At 46.0% G+C, this 13,571-nt stretch overlaps 1 protein-coding gene across 1 annotated transcript; it reads right to left on the reverse strand.

Moving 5' to 3' along the window:
- Positions 1–237: 237 nt before the first annotated feature.
- Positions 238–699, reverse strand: LOC119385632 (heterogeneous nuclear ribonucleoprotein A1-like). The gene has a single exon (XM_037653037.1). It carries the CDS (start codon positions 697–699, stop codon positions 238–240), a length of 462 nt encoding a protein of 153 aa, XP_037508965.1.
- Positions 700–13,571: the final 12,872 nt, after the last annotated feature.

Here is a 13,571-nt window from a genome sequence, read left to right on the forward strand (position 1 = left end):
ACTGGCGAAGTAGGAACAGAGGCTTGAAATAGATTCGCTACATTAGCCAGGTCTGTAAGACGCATGTAGCGTCACATTCACCAAGAGAACGCTGCAGTGCGACATAACTTACTTACACTTTATTAACAAGGCTGCCGCTTTCGCGCTCTTTTTGTAATTATTCTTCTTCGTAGTGGTTCACCTTGGTACCACCACTGAAGCAACCGCGTACGTCGCTGGAAGGTATGTACACACTTGTCAAACAGCTTGAACTGGGACACGAGGGGTGATACCTCCGCCGTACATGCCGGGGAAGCTGGAACCACCGGAACCGCCATACCAGCCTTGGTTGCCAAAACCTGGGAAACCGCCGCCATTGTACCAGCCGCTGGAGCCGCCATACCAGCCTGGGTTGCCGAAACCGCCATAGCCACCGGAACCACCAAACCAGCCTGGGTTTCCGAAACCGCCATATCCACCGGAACCACCAAACCAGCCTGGGTAGCCGGAACCGCCATACCAACCGTTGTTTTGGCCACCAAACCATCCTGGGTTATAGCTACCGGACCCACCAAACCATCCTGGGTTGCCGAAACCGCCATAGCCACCGGGACCACCAAACCAGCCTGGGTTGCCGGAACCACCATACCAACCGTTGTTTCCAAAGCCAACGTAGTCACCAAACCAGCTTGGGTTGCCGGAACCGCCATACCACCCCATGTTTCCAAAGCCGCCGGAGCCACCATTCCAGCCTGGGTTTCCTAAGCCGCTGGGAGAGCCATATACGGCGGCTCCCCCGTAGCTTCCGATGCCGTAGTTAGCCTCAGAAGAAGCTATTGCAAGGTAGGCCGTGAAGAGAGACAGCTGAAAAGATACGACCCATATATTGCTCCGTATATAAAACATAGCGTAGTCGCTCAAGAAATACGCACTGATGGCAACTCCACGCATGTTTTACGCGTGAAGCGGCGAAACGCTTTCATCTGATCGTGGAGGGGGCGAGATGAAGAGAGGAGTAGAGGGTTTCAACAAGGTTTTAAACTGCGCGAAGAAGGCAGGACGAAAACAGGAACACATACGCACTCACAAGCGCTTGTGTGTGCGTATGTGTTCATGTTTTCGTCCTGTCTTCTTCGCGCGGTTGAAACCTTGTTGAAACCATGAACCGACTAACCCAACAACATGTCTTCATTAGGTAGAGGGTGGGGACAAGATTCTCCTTCCTTCTTTTGGGTAGTGCTAGCCGAAGCAACCTGTCAAAGGAGGTGGAGAACAGGCTCTAAAGGGAGGTGGGGGGGAGGGCCGACACAAGCTTTGAGAGGTGGGGGGACGATCGCCCCTACCGCCCCCCCCCCCCCTCTGGATCCGCCACTGGTGCTTCTATATATAACTGTGATATTGCCGCTCTGCCAAATTAAAGGGTTGCAGAATAGTCAAGCTGTTCAAGGGCAGATTTTATTCTAAATTCCCGCATCTCTCTTTGCAACTATGGAGATGGCGAAATAAATAATTTCAATTTCAATCTTAATTAGCGTGTAAGTAAATATTTCATTTTGCAGTCAGTAATGTTCCATTTTTACATCAAGATAATCAAACTGTAGCCTAAAGATGAACTCGTGATTTGTTTTTTTGTTATACTCATTTCGAGCAAAGTACATTAGCACTCTTGACGTTGGTACTGGAATATAGCACGACGATCGGCCCGTCGAACACCGTGGCGCCTTCCCCAAAGTAATCGGCTACAGTCATACTGACTATGCATAAGGTTAAATTCACTCTATGCGCAACGATGTTGCTCTGTCTTGGCCACTAATCTGAAAAGTGGCAAAAACAGTTTGCCCCCCACATATGTGGACATTGCGCCTCAAGGTCATATAATTTAAAAGAAAAAGAGAAAAGTTTCAGACACCGCAATATACACCCCAGACGAGGTCATTTGGCCTACATCTGGAGTGCCGCACGTACATAAGCGTCTGTGTACATTAAGAATATCCATCGGAATAGAAGCCGTTGTTAAACTTGCGATCGTGCGCTCATAAGCAGTCGTATATAAGGTGCGTCACTGCGCTCCCTCTGTCCCCACAGAGCGCGGTTGAAACATTAGAGAATTTTAGTGCCTAAAGCGGCTTGCGTACGTAAGCCTTTGCGTTCTTTATTCGCCAATTGTGCGGCTAGGAGGAGTGTCGTAATCAGAGGGTGGCACACCGGGCTCGATCACACATACCTGCCAGAGGACCCCATGTAGCATCAAGGCCGCCCCCCCCCCTCCCTGAAACAAATTGCTGCCTACGCCACTCGCTGAAAGTACAAAGGAACGCAAGAGTGTGCGTACGCAAGCAGCTTCGGAGCCCCCTGCACTAAAACCCTCTAGTGTCACCGCGGCGAGTATATGTGGCGTTTCTTTTCGAAATGGGCTAAATCCAGAAACCGAAACTAGCTCAAATATTGCTCCATTGGCAAGTACATTCTCTCAACTTTCCTCTAAAAGAGAGATCGGAACGAAATGAGTCAAATACCAACAGCTACGTGTGCTCACAGATCCCGTTTCAAAACGAAATTGAGCCAGATCCATGCGCTGTATGGATCGAAATGAGTCAAATCCAGTATACCGATAGTAGAGCGCTTCGGCGATCACGTGATTCGGCGAACGTGGTAGCCTCCGTGTGATTTCCCGCCTAGCCTGACTACTCTGCCTGTTTTCTGGGTATTTGTGCAAGTGTTTTTTTGCCCTTTCGGAGCTGGATTATCATGAATTCTGGTGGAAGTGAAGAGATCGGCGCGAGATCGGTCCCGAGACGTCGACGACATCGTGAACAGAAGCACTGTCGACGCCGACGAAGCAAGAATGTACCACTGCCCGAATTTCAATAAAGTTTTTTCAAGAATACCGCATTGAATTCCATGTCTCAATTCGAAATGAACCAAATTCAAAGTTATCACGCTAATAATGGTGAAATCCGCTGCATATTTTTTAATTGATTGTGGCCAGAAACTTCCCCTGGCCGACATGTAAAACATATCATAGAATAGCTTTGACAGCCTTGTATTTAGTTTGCATAGCAAATTTTTGCCGTTTTCTCAAATTCTATTTGGATGGATTTGACCCATTTCGAAAAAAAACGCCTCATATGTAACCGCATAGACTGATCTTACCAGGATCTTCATGTTTCTTCTATTTGATCTGATGGACCAGGCGTATCTGTCCAAGAGGTAACCTGACGTAGACAAGGTAGGGTGGCTAGACAAGGATCCGCTGATCTTGAGGGCGCTGACCGGTACTATACTTGTGCGTATGCGCACGCACAGTGTGCAGAACGCATGCAGTCCTTCTAAACGCACTTCTTCGCTGAGCGGAGTGATTTGCGCGCGCCGCGAGGCACAGTTGGGGACCTGCCCTGAGATGAAGGCGCGATAACCGGGAGCTTTTCTTTTTATTTCCGCCACCCACGTCCGCTCTCTCTCCTTCCAACTACACCTACTCTAACTTCAATCTTGTTTCCGTGGCGTTTTTTTTCTGCTCCTTGCGCACAAGAGGCGGGCGTCCGAATCTTGAAAAACGCAGCGAGCAACTCGTGCAAAAGAAAACCTCGAGTGCGTGTGTTGAACAAGAAAGTACGCGAAAAGCGACCTGTTTAAATGGGAAAGCTGCCAGGAACTTGGCTGTTCCCTCACGCCACTGAGAGCTTCTGTCGCCGTGCTGAGCAACGTACGCGTTGCTCCCCGTGCCTCAAGACGCCTCCAAATAAGATGAAAAATTTCGAATAAAAAGGAAACGCAGCTCTTTCAGACCGTTAGTGACGCGAACGTATATATGATAATCCAGTGGAGATGTAATTACCCGACGCATCTAGCAGGACACGGAGATTCATGAAGAAACAGACGCACGTCTTTTCAGCTGGGGCGCAGATAACCTCCACCGACCCCGTGTGACATCGTTATAACAGCGTCGTGACCTATTGAGAAGGAAGACATTTCCATTGGTCCACAGAAACTCCGTCGGAGCTTGTGATGCCGGTAGGAAAAATGTCTTCAGTATTAACGGACAGCTGAGAATACATATATACAGAATAGTACCGAATATACTGAAGTTGCGATGAAGACTTGCCGATGTAACTGATTGACCCAGATAAGCTAAGCCAAAGAGCATACGAAGATGTCAATGGCAGTAGTACGACTATGTACAGCTACAACCAAGATCAATGCAAGAGGCAACACTTTCACCTGTGTGCCTCTACAGAATTTGCATGCATGGGCAGTGACAGACTATTTGTGCCGTTTAATCAGAGGCGTGTTCAATGGAAGATGCAAACATGCATTCGTTACTGAAGCTCTTTGAGGGTGTTTGAAGTTGAAGTGTCTCAGCTCTGTAACTGTAGCAATCATCACTTATGCGAATGTCCAGCAGTTGCAGACCAAAAAGACTACGCATTGTCGCGCTTCACCTCTGACATCAGCTTTCTAACGTTGAAGTTGCACTGAGAGCCATCGACACTCCGCACATTTGCCAAGATTTTTTTGGCCAACATGATGACTTCAGCGTTCATCGCGGCATTAAAAAAACTGGACACAACATTGCTGATGAGCTGCTCCATGCATCGATTGAGAAAGAAAGCTGAATAATTGTGCTGACTGGCTGGGACCAGATGTGGGAAATGATGGACAAGTTAAATTTACGCATATAAAAAGCGATGAAAAACTCACTGTCATGATCTCTAAAGTTTAGATGGAGATTCCAAGGGAACACCATACACTCGTCATCAAAGGCTGTTGACATAGGAGCCATGGTATGCATGTTAATTCAAGTAGAGGTTGATGAAGATTTAATCGATCATCTTGGCAACAGGAAGGTGGAGCTATATCTGATACTGCTGCTCAACTATGCAACACTTCAAGGAAACAATAGAACTACTGGAAGGCAGATGCAAAGTGTTATTGCCCAGAAAAACTGGGTCTGAACTTTGTGATAGCAAGGAAACTGCCACTACCAGACAAAAGAAACCTTCGAGCCACTTGTCTAGCAAAAAGGGTCTTCCGCAGACGTACGACACCGTGATTCACGGCCATCTACAAGTTGGCCCTGCGGAAGTAGTAGACAGGACCCACCTCAAAATTTGCCAAGGGTTTATTACATGCCACATAAGATGTTCCGGAACAAGCATCGACGACAAAGCGGCGTATGCTGGCTGGCGCATCCTATTTTACTGCTGCTAGCGGTTGCTTTCCAGAAGTTGGTTGAACTAGAAATCTCTGTTGAATCCCATAGAGTTCCGAAATGTCAATGTGGCCAATGTCATGAATAACAGTCTCAAACTGCCTTCGAAGGTGAAACTTGAGCTTAAATCGTGTTCATAATAGCGCACATTTGGAAAAAAAGGCATTTATAGGCACTGTAAAAACACTATAAAAGCCCTCCTTAATGTCTAATTCATGGTCAAAGTGGCACGATAGGGCACAAGGAACAAAACAGGCATTTGCCTAAAATCCCGTCCCTAATCATTATACACCTATTCGTTCATTTCGGATACTTTTAAATTTCCACTAATTTATATTCGAAACGAAGCGAATTCGTATACTGTAATTTTCAAAGTGCTCGAATATTTGCACAAGCCTAGTAAAGGCATCAAATGGAAGTTTGTGTGCGAAACGCTCCATGGTGGCATTGGCTGGTAAGAACTGTGAAGACACCACTTGGCAGAATTCTCCGAAGAGGCTGCCTTGATCATGAAGAACTTATGACGGTGATCACAAAAGTTGAAGCTGTTGTCAATTTGATAACTTGATTCGCATTCATTGACGCAGAAGACGGCGAACCGTGCACTCCAACACTGGCTGATCTGTTAATTGGCCGAAGGTGCACAGTGATACCACAAGGCAGCATCGATGAAACTGAAACATAGCATAAGGGGACCATCCGGAGATATCAGCACAGAAGGTGCCCGAAAGAAAACTTATAAATCGTGACCGAAGAGTACTTACTCCTAGTGAGATCAGCGCACTTCTTCTACAAAGGGGGTATGAAGAAAGTTGAGGGCGATGTACTTGTCCATGCTGCAAAACTTTCAACATCAAGTGTGGCTACTCTCAAGGGTGATTTAAGTCTACGAAGGAGATGATGGTCACGTTTGCTTGTACAAGATAAAATGACAAGATGGCTTTGTGGCAGCAAGGGTCATACAAAGACTGTACCCGCTAGAACTGCGGCCGTGACACCATTGCAAGTCCGGGAATATGTTGAATTTCCCACACTTATCCTACAAGAACAAGAAAAACTGCATGCCAGTTAGCTCATGAGCTCCGTCCACCGGGAAGAAGCAGCCATTTTCAAGGTCTGGGCGCATGTGGACTCTAATGAACGTTTGTAAGAATTCCTAAATCAATGTCCGGCGTCCTGTTTGCCAGGGCTCATTGCTTGAGCCCTTCTTTGAAGTGGTACAATCTCCTTTTGAGCGAGCTGATGTGTGCATTTTTTTTTCTTGATAAATCTGCATCTCCAGCTGACTCATGTTTGAGCTCTTGAAATCCACACTTGGTGCATTGATTCCTGAACTTGTGTTGACAGTTAAAGGGGCCCTGCAACACCTTTCTTAGTTATATTGGAATAGTCTCATTATTGACGTATGACTCTTCACGAGTCATATGCCGCAAAAATTTTTCGAATCCGTCAAGTCTAAGTGGTGTTACCAAATTATAGAGATCACGTTCCGCAGCTTTCTCCCTCAACTCAACGCAGCGAGCGCGCGGAAAGCTGCGCGCGGCGTGAAGGGAGGGAGGGAGGGCGGAGGTGCAAGGAGGCGACGTCAGCGCCGGCGGCATTTTTTAGGGGCGAAGCTCCTTAAGGCGGCACCCGTTCGTCCCTCGTAGTCGTAGTCGTAGTAGTCGTAGTAGTCGTAGTGCGTAACCAGTCTTACGCTTGACCTCCAAGGTGGTGCCGGTGGGAGATTTTTCCTGTGCGTTGTTGAACAATAAAAAATTCGCAGCGTGCGCGTTAACTAAATGCCGAATTCTTCCGTCTCTCATTCCCCATTAGTAGCCATTGGCATGTTCCAGTAGGAAACGTTAGAAGAAGTAGAAGTGTAAGTGTTAGCTAAAAGCCGACTTCTTCTGTCTCTCATTCCCATTAGCATCCATTGTTTACCTCCAAGGTAGTGCCTGGTGAGATTTCTCCTGTGCGTGATTAAACAATAAAAATTTTGTTCAAAACGCCGTTGATCGATGAAATAAACCAACGAAAGACGCCAGATGTTTTGTAAAAGCAAAACGAAAGAACGCCAGATGTTTCTAAAGCAAAACGAAAAGACGCCAGCTGCTTAACGAAAGACGCCAGATGTTTTCTAAAGCAATGGTTTTCTAAACAATGAAAATTCACAGCGTACATGTAAAATTAAAGTGAGCTGCAAGTCGTCATAACTCATCGAACCTTTAGTATAAACGCGCCCGATCTCACGTCGGTGATGATGTACTGGGCAGAATTCACGGAAGATTCACGGTTTACCGATGAACCTCCGCAGCTTCGCCCACTCATCATCATTCACTCCGTGGATATGCTGTGATTTTTTTTTTCATTTTTTTCTCTCTGGCGTATCGGCGCAACCACGTGGTCTGTGGCGCCACTTCCGGTCGGCTCGCGCGGTCGTCGTCGAGCGGCGGAGCCCATGGCACCATGTATCGCGCGTGCTTGAAAACTGCGAGTCCGTTTGGTAATGTTGGGTGTGCGCCTCGAACTGCCGTAGTGTTTTCATCGCTCTGCCAACCATGGACGCAAACGTGCGTGCGCGTTTGGAACGAACGACAGCTGAGATGGGTTTCGACCCACACTCCGATACACCGCCTCTTCGCACTGCTCGCGCTTGAATCGTATTCAACACGGCAAAGCTGCGTGCACCCTTCTCCCAGTGGCGGTACTTCGATGCTGTTTGCTCTTCGAATGCGGGCGCACAGCGAGTGCGGGCTGACAACAAAGAACTACAGACTAGAAGAAAGGATCGTGGGGCATCGGGCCGGCGCGGACCCGTCCCCCTGCTGTCTGCAGCTACCCTGAAAATGCGAATCTGCTTGGTTGCTGTGTCGCGGTTTCTCGGGAACCTGAGACTACGGGGAGGATACGCCGAGGTACGGCTGGATGACATACTCAACAGACAGCGAACGGGACCCTCGCCATACAGCGAACACAGGTATCCTAAGCTAGCCGGCGCCAGCGCTGTTATCGGAGAAATGCTGCACCGCTGCCTCGGTTGGTCGTGAGAACGTGCTGACGATGCAGTTTCCAGCTGACGAGGCAACACTCGAACGGCTGCCACTCTCAACGGCAACCGGCGATGGTCAAAAGCACAGAAATATTCACAATTTCGGCACTGCACATGGTGAAGAAAACGCAACCACGCAACTACGAGCAGACGAGCTGTCGGTGAGACCGGAAGTGCTAATATTAATGTTTGTTCGGTGTTTTAACGGCATAACACAATATAAACATGCATATTATCTACTTTTTGAACTCAAAATTAACAACTAAGGTAATAATGAGGGTGTTATCGTGATTAAAACATCAGCCAATGGTGGAACTGCCGACAATCGCGTCATATATTGAGGACTAATACATCATTTGTCGAGAGAAGAGGGAGCGATTTTCAGCTGACTTTGAGAATTTATTGTAAATTTCAGGCCGCTCGCTTCGCTATAATATTTGGCTCGCGTGTTCTCGGGAGCCTCGACTACCGATTGGCAGCGCTTTTTGACCCTGCTCAAAAAGTGTTGCAGGGCCCCTTTAATATTCATCCTATACTTCGGCATATTTTATGCAGCACTATAAGTTTCTCCTTAAAGTCATTCAATGTATTTGAGAACTCCAAATGGTGTACGAAAAAACACACAACTGCAAACAACGTAAACAACGCAGCGCCGCAGCACCCTGCAAGAAACCGTAACTTTCAGTTTCCGTTTCCGATGTGCGCCTAGGAGGGGTTCAAAAGTTGATCATAACTTTTCTAACAGCTTAAATAATATAATTTTTTGCTAAAATATTCTTGAATAGACAGGGAGCGTGACAATGCAACATCCCCGCACCTCCCCCCCTCAAATTATTATTTTTATTTTTTTATGTGGGGTTTAACATCCCAAAATGACCTTATTACTATGAGGGACGCCGTAGTGGAGGGCTCCGGAACTTTTGACCACCTGAGGTTCTTTAATGTGCACCTAAATCTAAGTACACGGGCCTCGGCATTTTCGCCTCCTTCGAAAATGCAGCCGCCGCGGCCGGGATTCGATCCCGTGACCTCCCCTAAATTATTTTTTAAGATGTGTTTTTGACGATGGTTATCATACGTCGGCAAACTCACTCATGAGTCGACTCACTCAGATCGAGTCGCAAGTCTGAGTGTGTCTAGGTGAGTAATATTTTGGCTTGTCTGAGTCCTAGTGAGCCCTCAGCGCAAAATATATTTCTTGAGTGAGTTCCACCTTTAACTGCTGACCTCAGGTCCTATCCACTCACTTATATGCATTATTATCAGCCTTATATCAGCTTACCTTTACATTCAGATCTATTCACACATATCTCAATGCACTAGCATTCATGCGCCATCTCAATGTTTCTTGATCCGAGGCAGGAGTTAGGGGAGGGGGGTGCCAAGACTTCCCCGCGCGAACTTTTTTCTGGGACTTTTTTGATAGAAACGTTAGAAATATCTCGTGTGAGTCGCATATTTCATAAAAACGTCCTTACTGGATTGGAACCACTCATAACACATATTTGATGGCACAGGATGAAGAGGCGTATCGTAGAGCACCTATTATGTGTGATATTGGCATTAAAGAACGAAAGAAGGAGAATTTCAAGGGTTCGTTTTTTCTTTGTTAGACACTTCAATCCCCTTTCTTCAGATCTTACACTATATATACTACAAATAACATCCCCTATACTTTCCTTGGGTTTCTGGTCTGTTAGTTCTATTAAATTGGCATTAAAGAGCATTCACACTATGATCGGAAAAGCTAATTTTATGCCAATGGACTGATGAGTCGGCTCACTCAGACTCTCATCAAGCCGTGAGGCTGAGTGAGTCCGGCTGGGCAATTGTTGGTGAGTCTGAGTGAGTTCTCGGTACAAATTTTTTTCTTGAGTGAGTCCGAGCGAGTTCCAATATTTTTGCCGACCCATGGTAGTGATCTACCTTAAAAGGCTGTGGTGTTGTGCTCTTATACACGAGGACAACTGATTGAATGTTGGCCTCAGCTTGGGCTGCAACTAGTGGAGTTGGTTGAGGTCTTTCAGATTCCACCCCCCATCCCAATATTCTCGTGCTTTAATTTTCAGGTGATACTAAAATATACACACGCCTTTATAGCGATGATCACCATTTGCCAAAGTTAGCCGCTCTAGACAAAACCACCTCCAAAAAAATTGCTGGGTACGGCGCTGACCACACACAGCCGCTCCATTATGATGGGGTTGAAATGCATAACTGCACGAGCACCATGTATTTGTAGGAGGTTATGAAACACGAGGAACTCAAAAATAATTCAGGAGCTGCCTGCGACGTCATTCACCACATCCAATTTGCCACATCGTGCATGAGCTGGTTCCATTCCATGCCTGCAAACCTCTAGATTTGTGACTCCCAGTAAACCTCTGCCATGTGTAGCTATGCAGGTCTATTAAAGATTACAGAATAAATCTAAACAAATGAGAAAATAACAGCTGGAAACTGCTTGGCATAATTGCTGCAGAAAGTGACAAAGTCTTTAAGTCAGCAGACCAGTAGTGCCTACCAAAGGTCTTGCGTAGTTTTGTCCATGACTGTATACCGTAGTGTCATTCAGTAGTTTCACAAGCTATTCTACTTGCGAGCATGAAAAATAAGCAAGTGCAGAGTTATGCAGCGGCTATCACAATGCAATGCTTTAGGGAGATGATCTGAATTCTGTCCATGGCCTGCTGCACTTTTATGATACAGGAAAATTAAAGGAACACCAAACATGACCAAATGTTAGGTAGATGAAGACAGAACAAAATGTTTTATTAGCAATATTTAAAATGCTTGCTTAGTGGACCTCTTTAGGGGAGGCTTAGCTTGTGCGCCAGCTTCATGTGCAGATTCATGGCCACCTTTTACATCCTTTTTCCTTTGCAACCTGCGGCAAAAGAAGCCTTGATTGTAACAGACATCTGTGTCATGGCAAACACTCTGTAAATGTTGGTAACAATCATAATTCTCGTTCTTCCTAATATTTTGTGTGTGAATAATTTGCATGAAGTATGAGCTAGCATTCAAGAATTAAAATTTCAATGCTGTAATAGCACATACATGAGATTGCAGATAATAATTTTGGTTATTTACAGAAAACACCACATCCTGTGAATAACCGAAATAGCTTTCAGATGGTGGTATGATATGTCGCATTTTCCTGAATTTACGCAGTAAAGTTCTCATGAATTGAAATTCGACAATTTAGGGCTAAGAAATCATATAATTTTGTTTCCATTGTCTCGATTTTGTGTCACATCGGCGTAATTTCGACTAGAACACTAACATCACAGCCGACATAACCTTCAGCAGCCAGACCTGTAACTGCATGATGTAGTTATTGTGAAGTATTGTGCACACCAGTTGTAATACTAACAGTTTTCATGCTGAATTTCAATCTGTAAGCACTGTACAGATGCTCTATTGCATGCACAGTGTGAGGACACGTATTTCAGGAAACATAGCTGTAGGCTAAAAATGGTCCAAAAGAGGCCAATATTATTCAAATAATGCCCATCGCAATCATGACACCACCAGTGAGTGTCGCCAGTATGCTTATTGGATTGTTTGGAGCATTATGAAAGAGAATAACATGGTGCTTAAGACGAAGTACAAGAACGTTCGTCATCTTCACTTCCTCCTATCTAAAGTACCATTTTATTAATCTTAAAACGGTGGTCTCCTGTTTTATTCACTTTCAACAGTGTACAGAAAGCACTGCTTTTTGTGCCTTTCCAAAACATGGTAGTCTTGTTAATAATGGCATACTTTTGTGTGTACTTGGCTAACTAAAAAACGTGCAAATTGTGCTTGCTTTATTCGTTTGCCCATACATGTCCTTTTGTTTTAATTTGGCCCTTCCTGCCACTTTCACCGACTGCAGTATGTACAAGATAAGCTACTGTGAATAAACGTTGTAAAAAAGGAAACTGGGCTCCATTTAATTTATTACGAAGACACAGCTCTGAGACACTTAGCTCTGCCTCTCCATTTTTATTAACAGCCTACGCTTTTCCATGAACAGCGGACTTTGAGCCAGATGCACGAACGCTGGCAAATGAGCATAGCGTTGAGTCCCAGCCAAAAGTTTTCCTTTTAAATGCGAAGCATTTCTTAGCGAACCTCTGGCACTTTGAGCGTTTCTATATACGTATCTATCTATCTATCTATCTATCTATCTATCTATCTATCTAGCCGCCTACGTCTGGGTGCTCTCACGATCGCCTCCTTAACTTGGTGTAGACCAAACTTTGCATAGGAGGGTAAGAGGAATTGACGAATATGACTGCCAGGTCATGATATGAATAACGTTAAAATCGTGTCGCGTACGTCGTCAAACTCTTTCCGCTAGACACGTGTGGCACATACCCGTTTACCACGGGCCGCGGTGTACGGGTATGCGCCACAGGTGATTGAGAGTTTATATCTACCCAGGAACGGCGAGAACAGACATTGGTAACTTAAACGCTAGAGCGTTAAGGAAAACGAACATCGGCAGCGTTGACTCAACGAATGGAAAGGATGAAAATTAGGATCCCAGCAGGAATCGAACCCAAGCATTCTGCGTGGCAATCGGGTATCCTACCACTGAGCCACGCCAGGTCTATAAACTGGTTGGGAAAAACAGCCCACGCAGGCGTATTATCGGTTCAACGTCAATTGTGACTGTGGTGCTGGCTATGTAATTGTACAAGAAAGCCATAAACACTACATTATACTCCTACGATGTGTACTCCTACGGTACAGGCGTCATATCAGATTAACGTCTGTAGTTCCAGTGTTGGCTCCGCTTTTATAGCACTCTAATAAACATTACGTTTGTACTCATATGATTCAGCAGGCTATACTGAAGCACTGCTCGACCCCTAAGGAATACATTAACGAAAGTTACATATGATATCCACATCCCCGCACCGTAAAATGCACCTCGTCCACCAGAACGACAGAGTGTCCTCTTCATTTCTTACGAGGCTGGGCGATGGCCTCATGCTGACCGAGGATGATGCCAGATTGATTGACAGCCACTTTGTAGACTAGGCTACGTAGGCCACATAGGCCCAGGTAGTCTACGAATACGACAAACACCATCCACTGATGTTGGTCTACGTAGCACTATCCAGGCCTACCAGCCTCGACGGCCTATACCTCACCAACGCGAAGGGTGGCTTCAGGTTCCGACATGTCGCCGGCTCTTTCGACAGACAATGTGTCGACGAAATGACCGAGGCATCCACGAATTCCAACAGCTCTACTATACCACATACTTCACTACACGTGGACCCGTCGTCACCACGATCACGACCGGATCCTATAACAGGTCATGACCAGCTGCTGGTGCTCACTGATCAC

This window comes from Rhipicephalus sanguineus, chromosome 3 (assembly GCF_013339695.2).
Source record: "Rhipicephalus sanguineus isolate Rsan-2018 chromosome 3, BIME_Rsan_1.4, whole genome shotgun sequence".
Taxonomy (NCBI): Eukaryota; Metazoa; Arthropoda; class Arachnida; order Ixodida; family Ixodidae; genus Rhipicephalus; species Rhipicephalus sanguineus.

What these genes read in the sequence shown, in the direction of transcription:
- LOC119385632 (XM_037653037.1), bottom strand. Translation starts at nt 699, where the DNA reads ATGGGGTGGTATGGCGGTTCCGGCAACCCAAGCTGGTTTGGTGACTAC.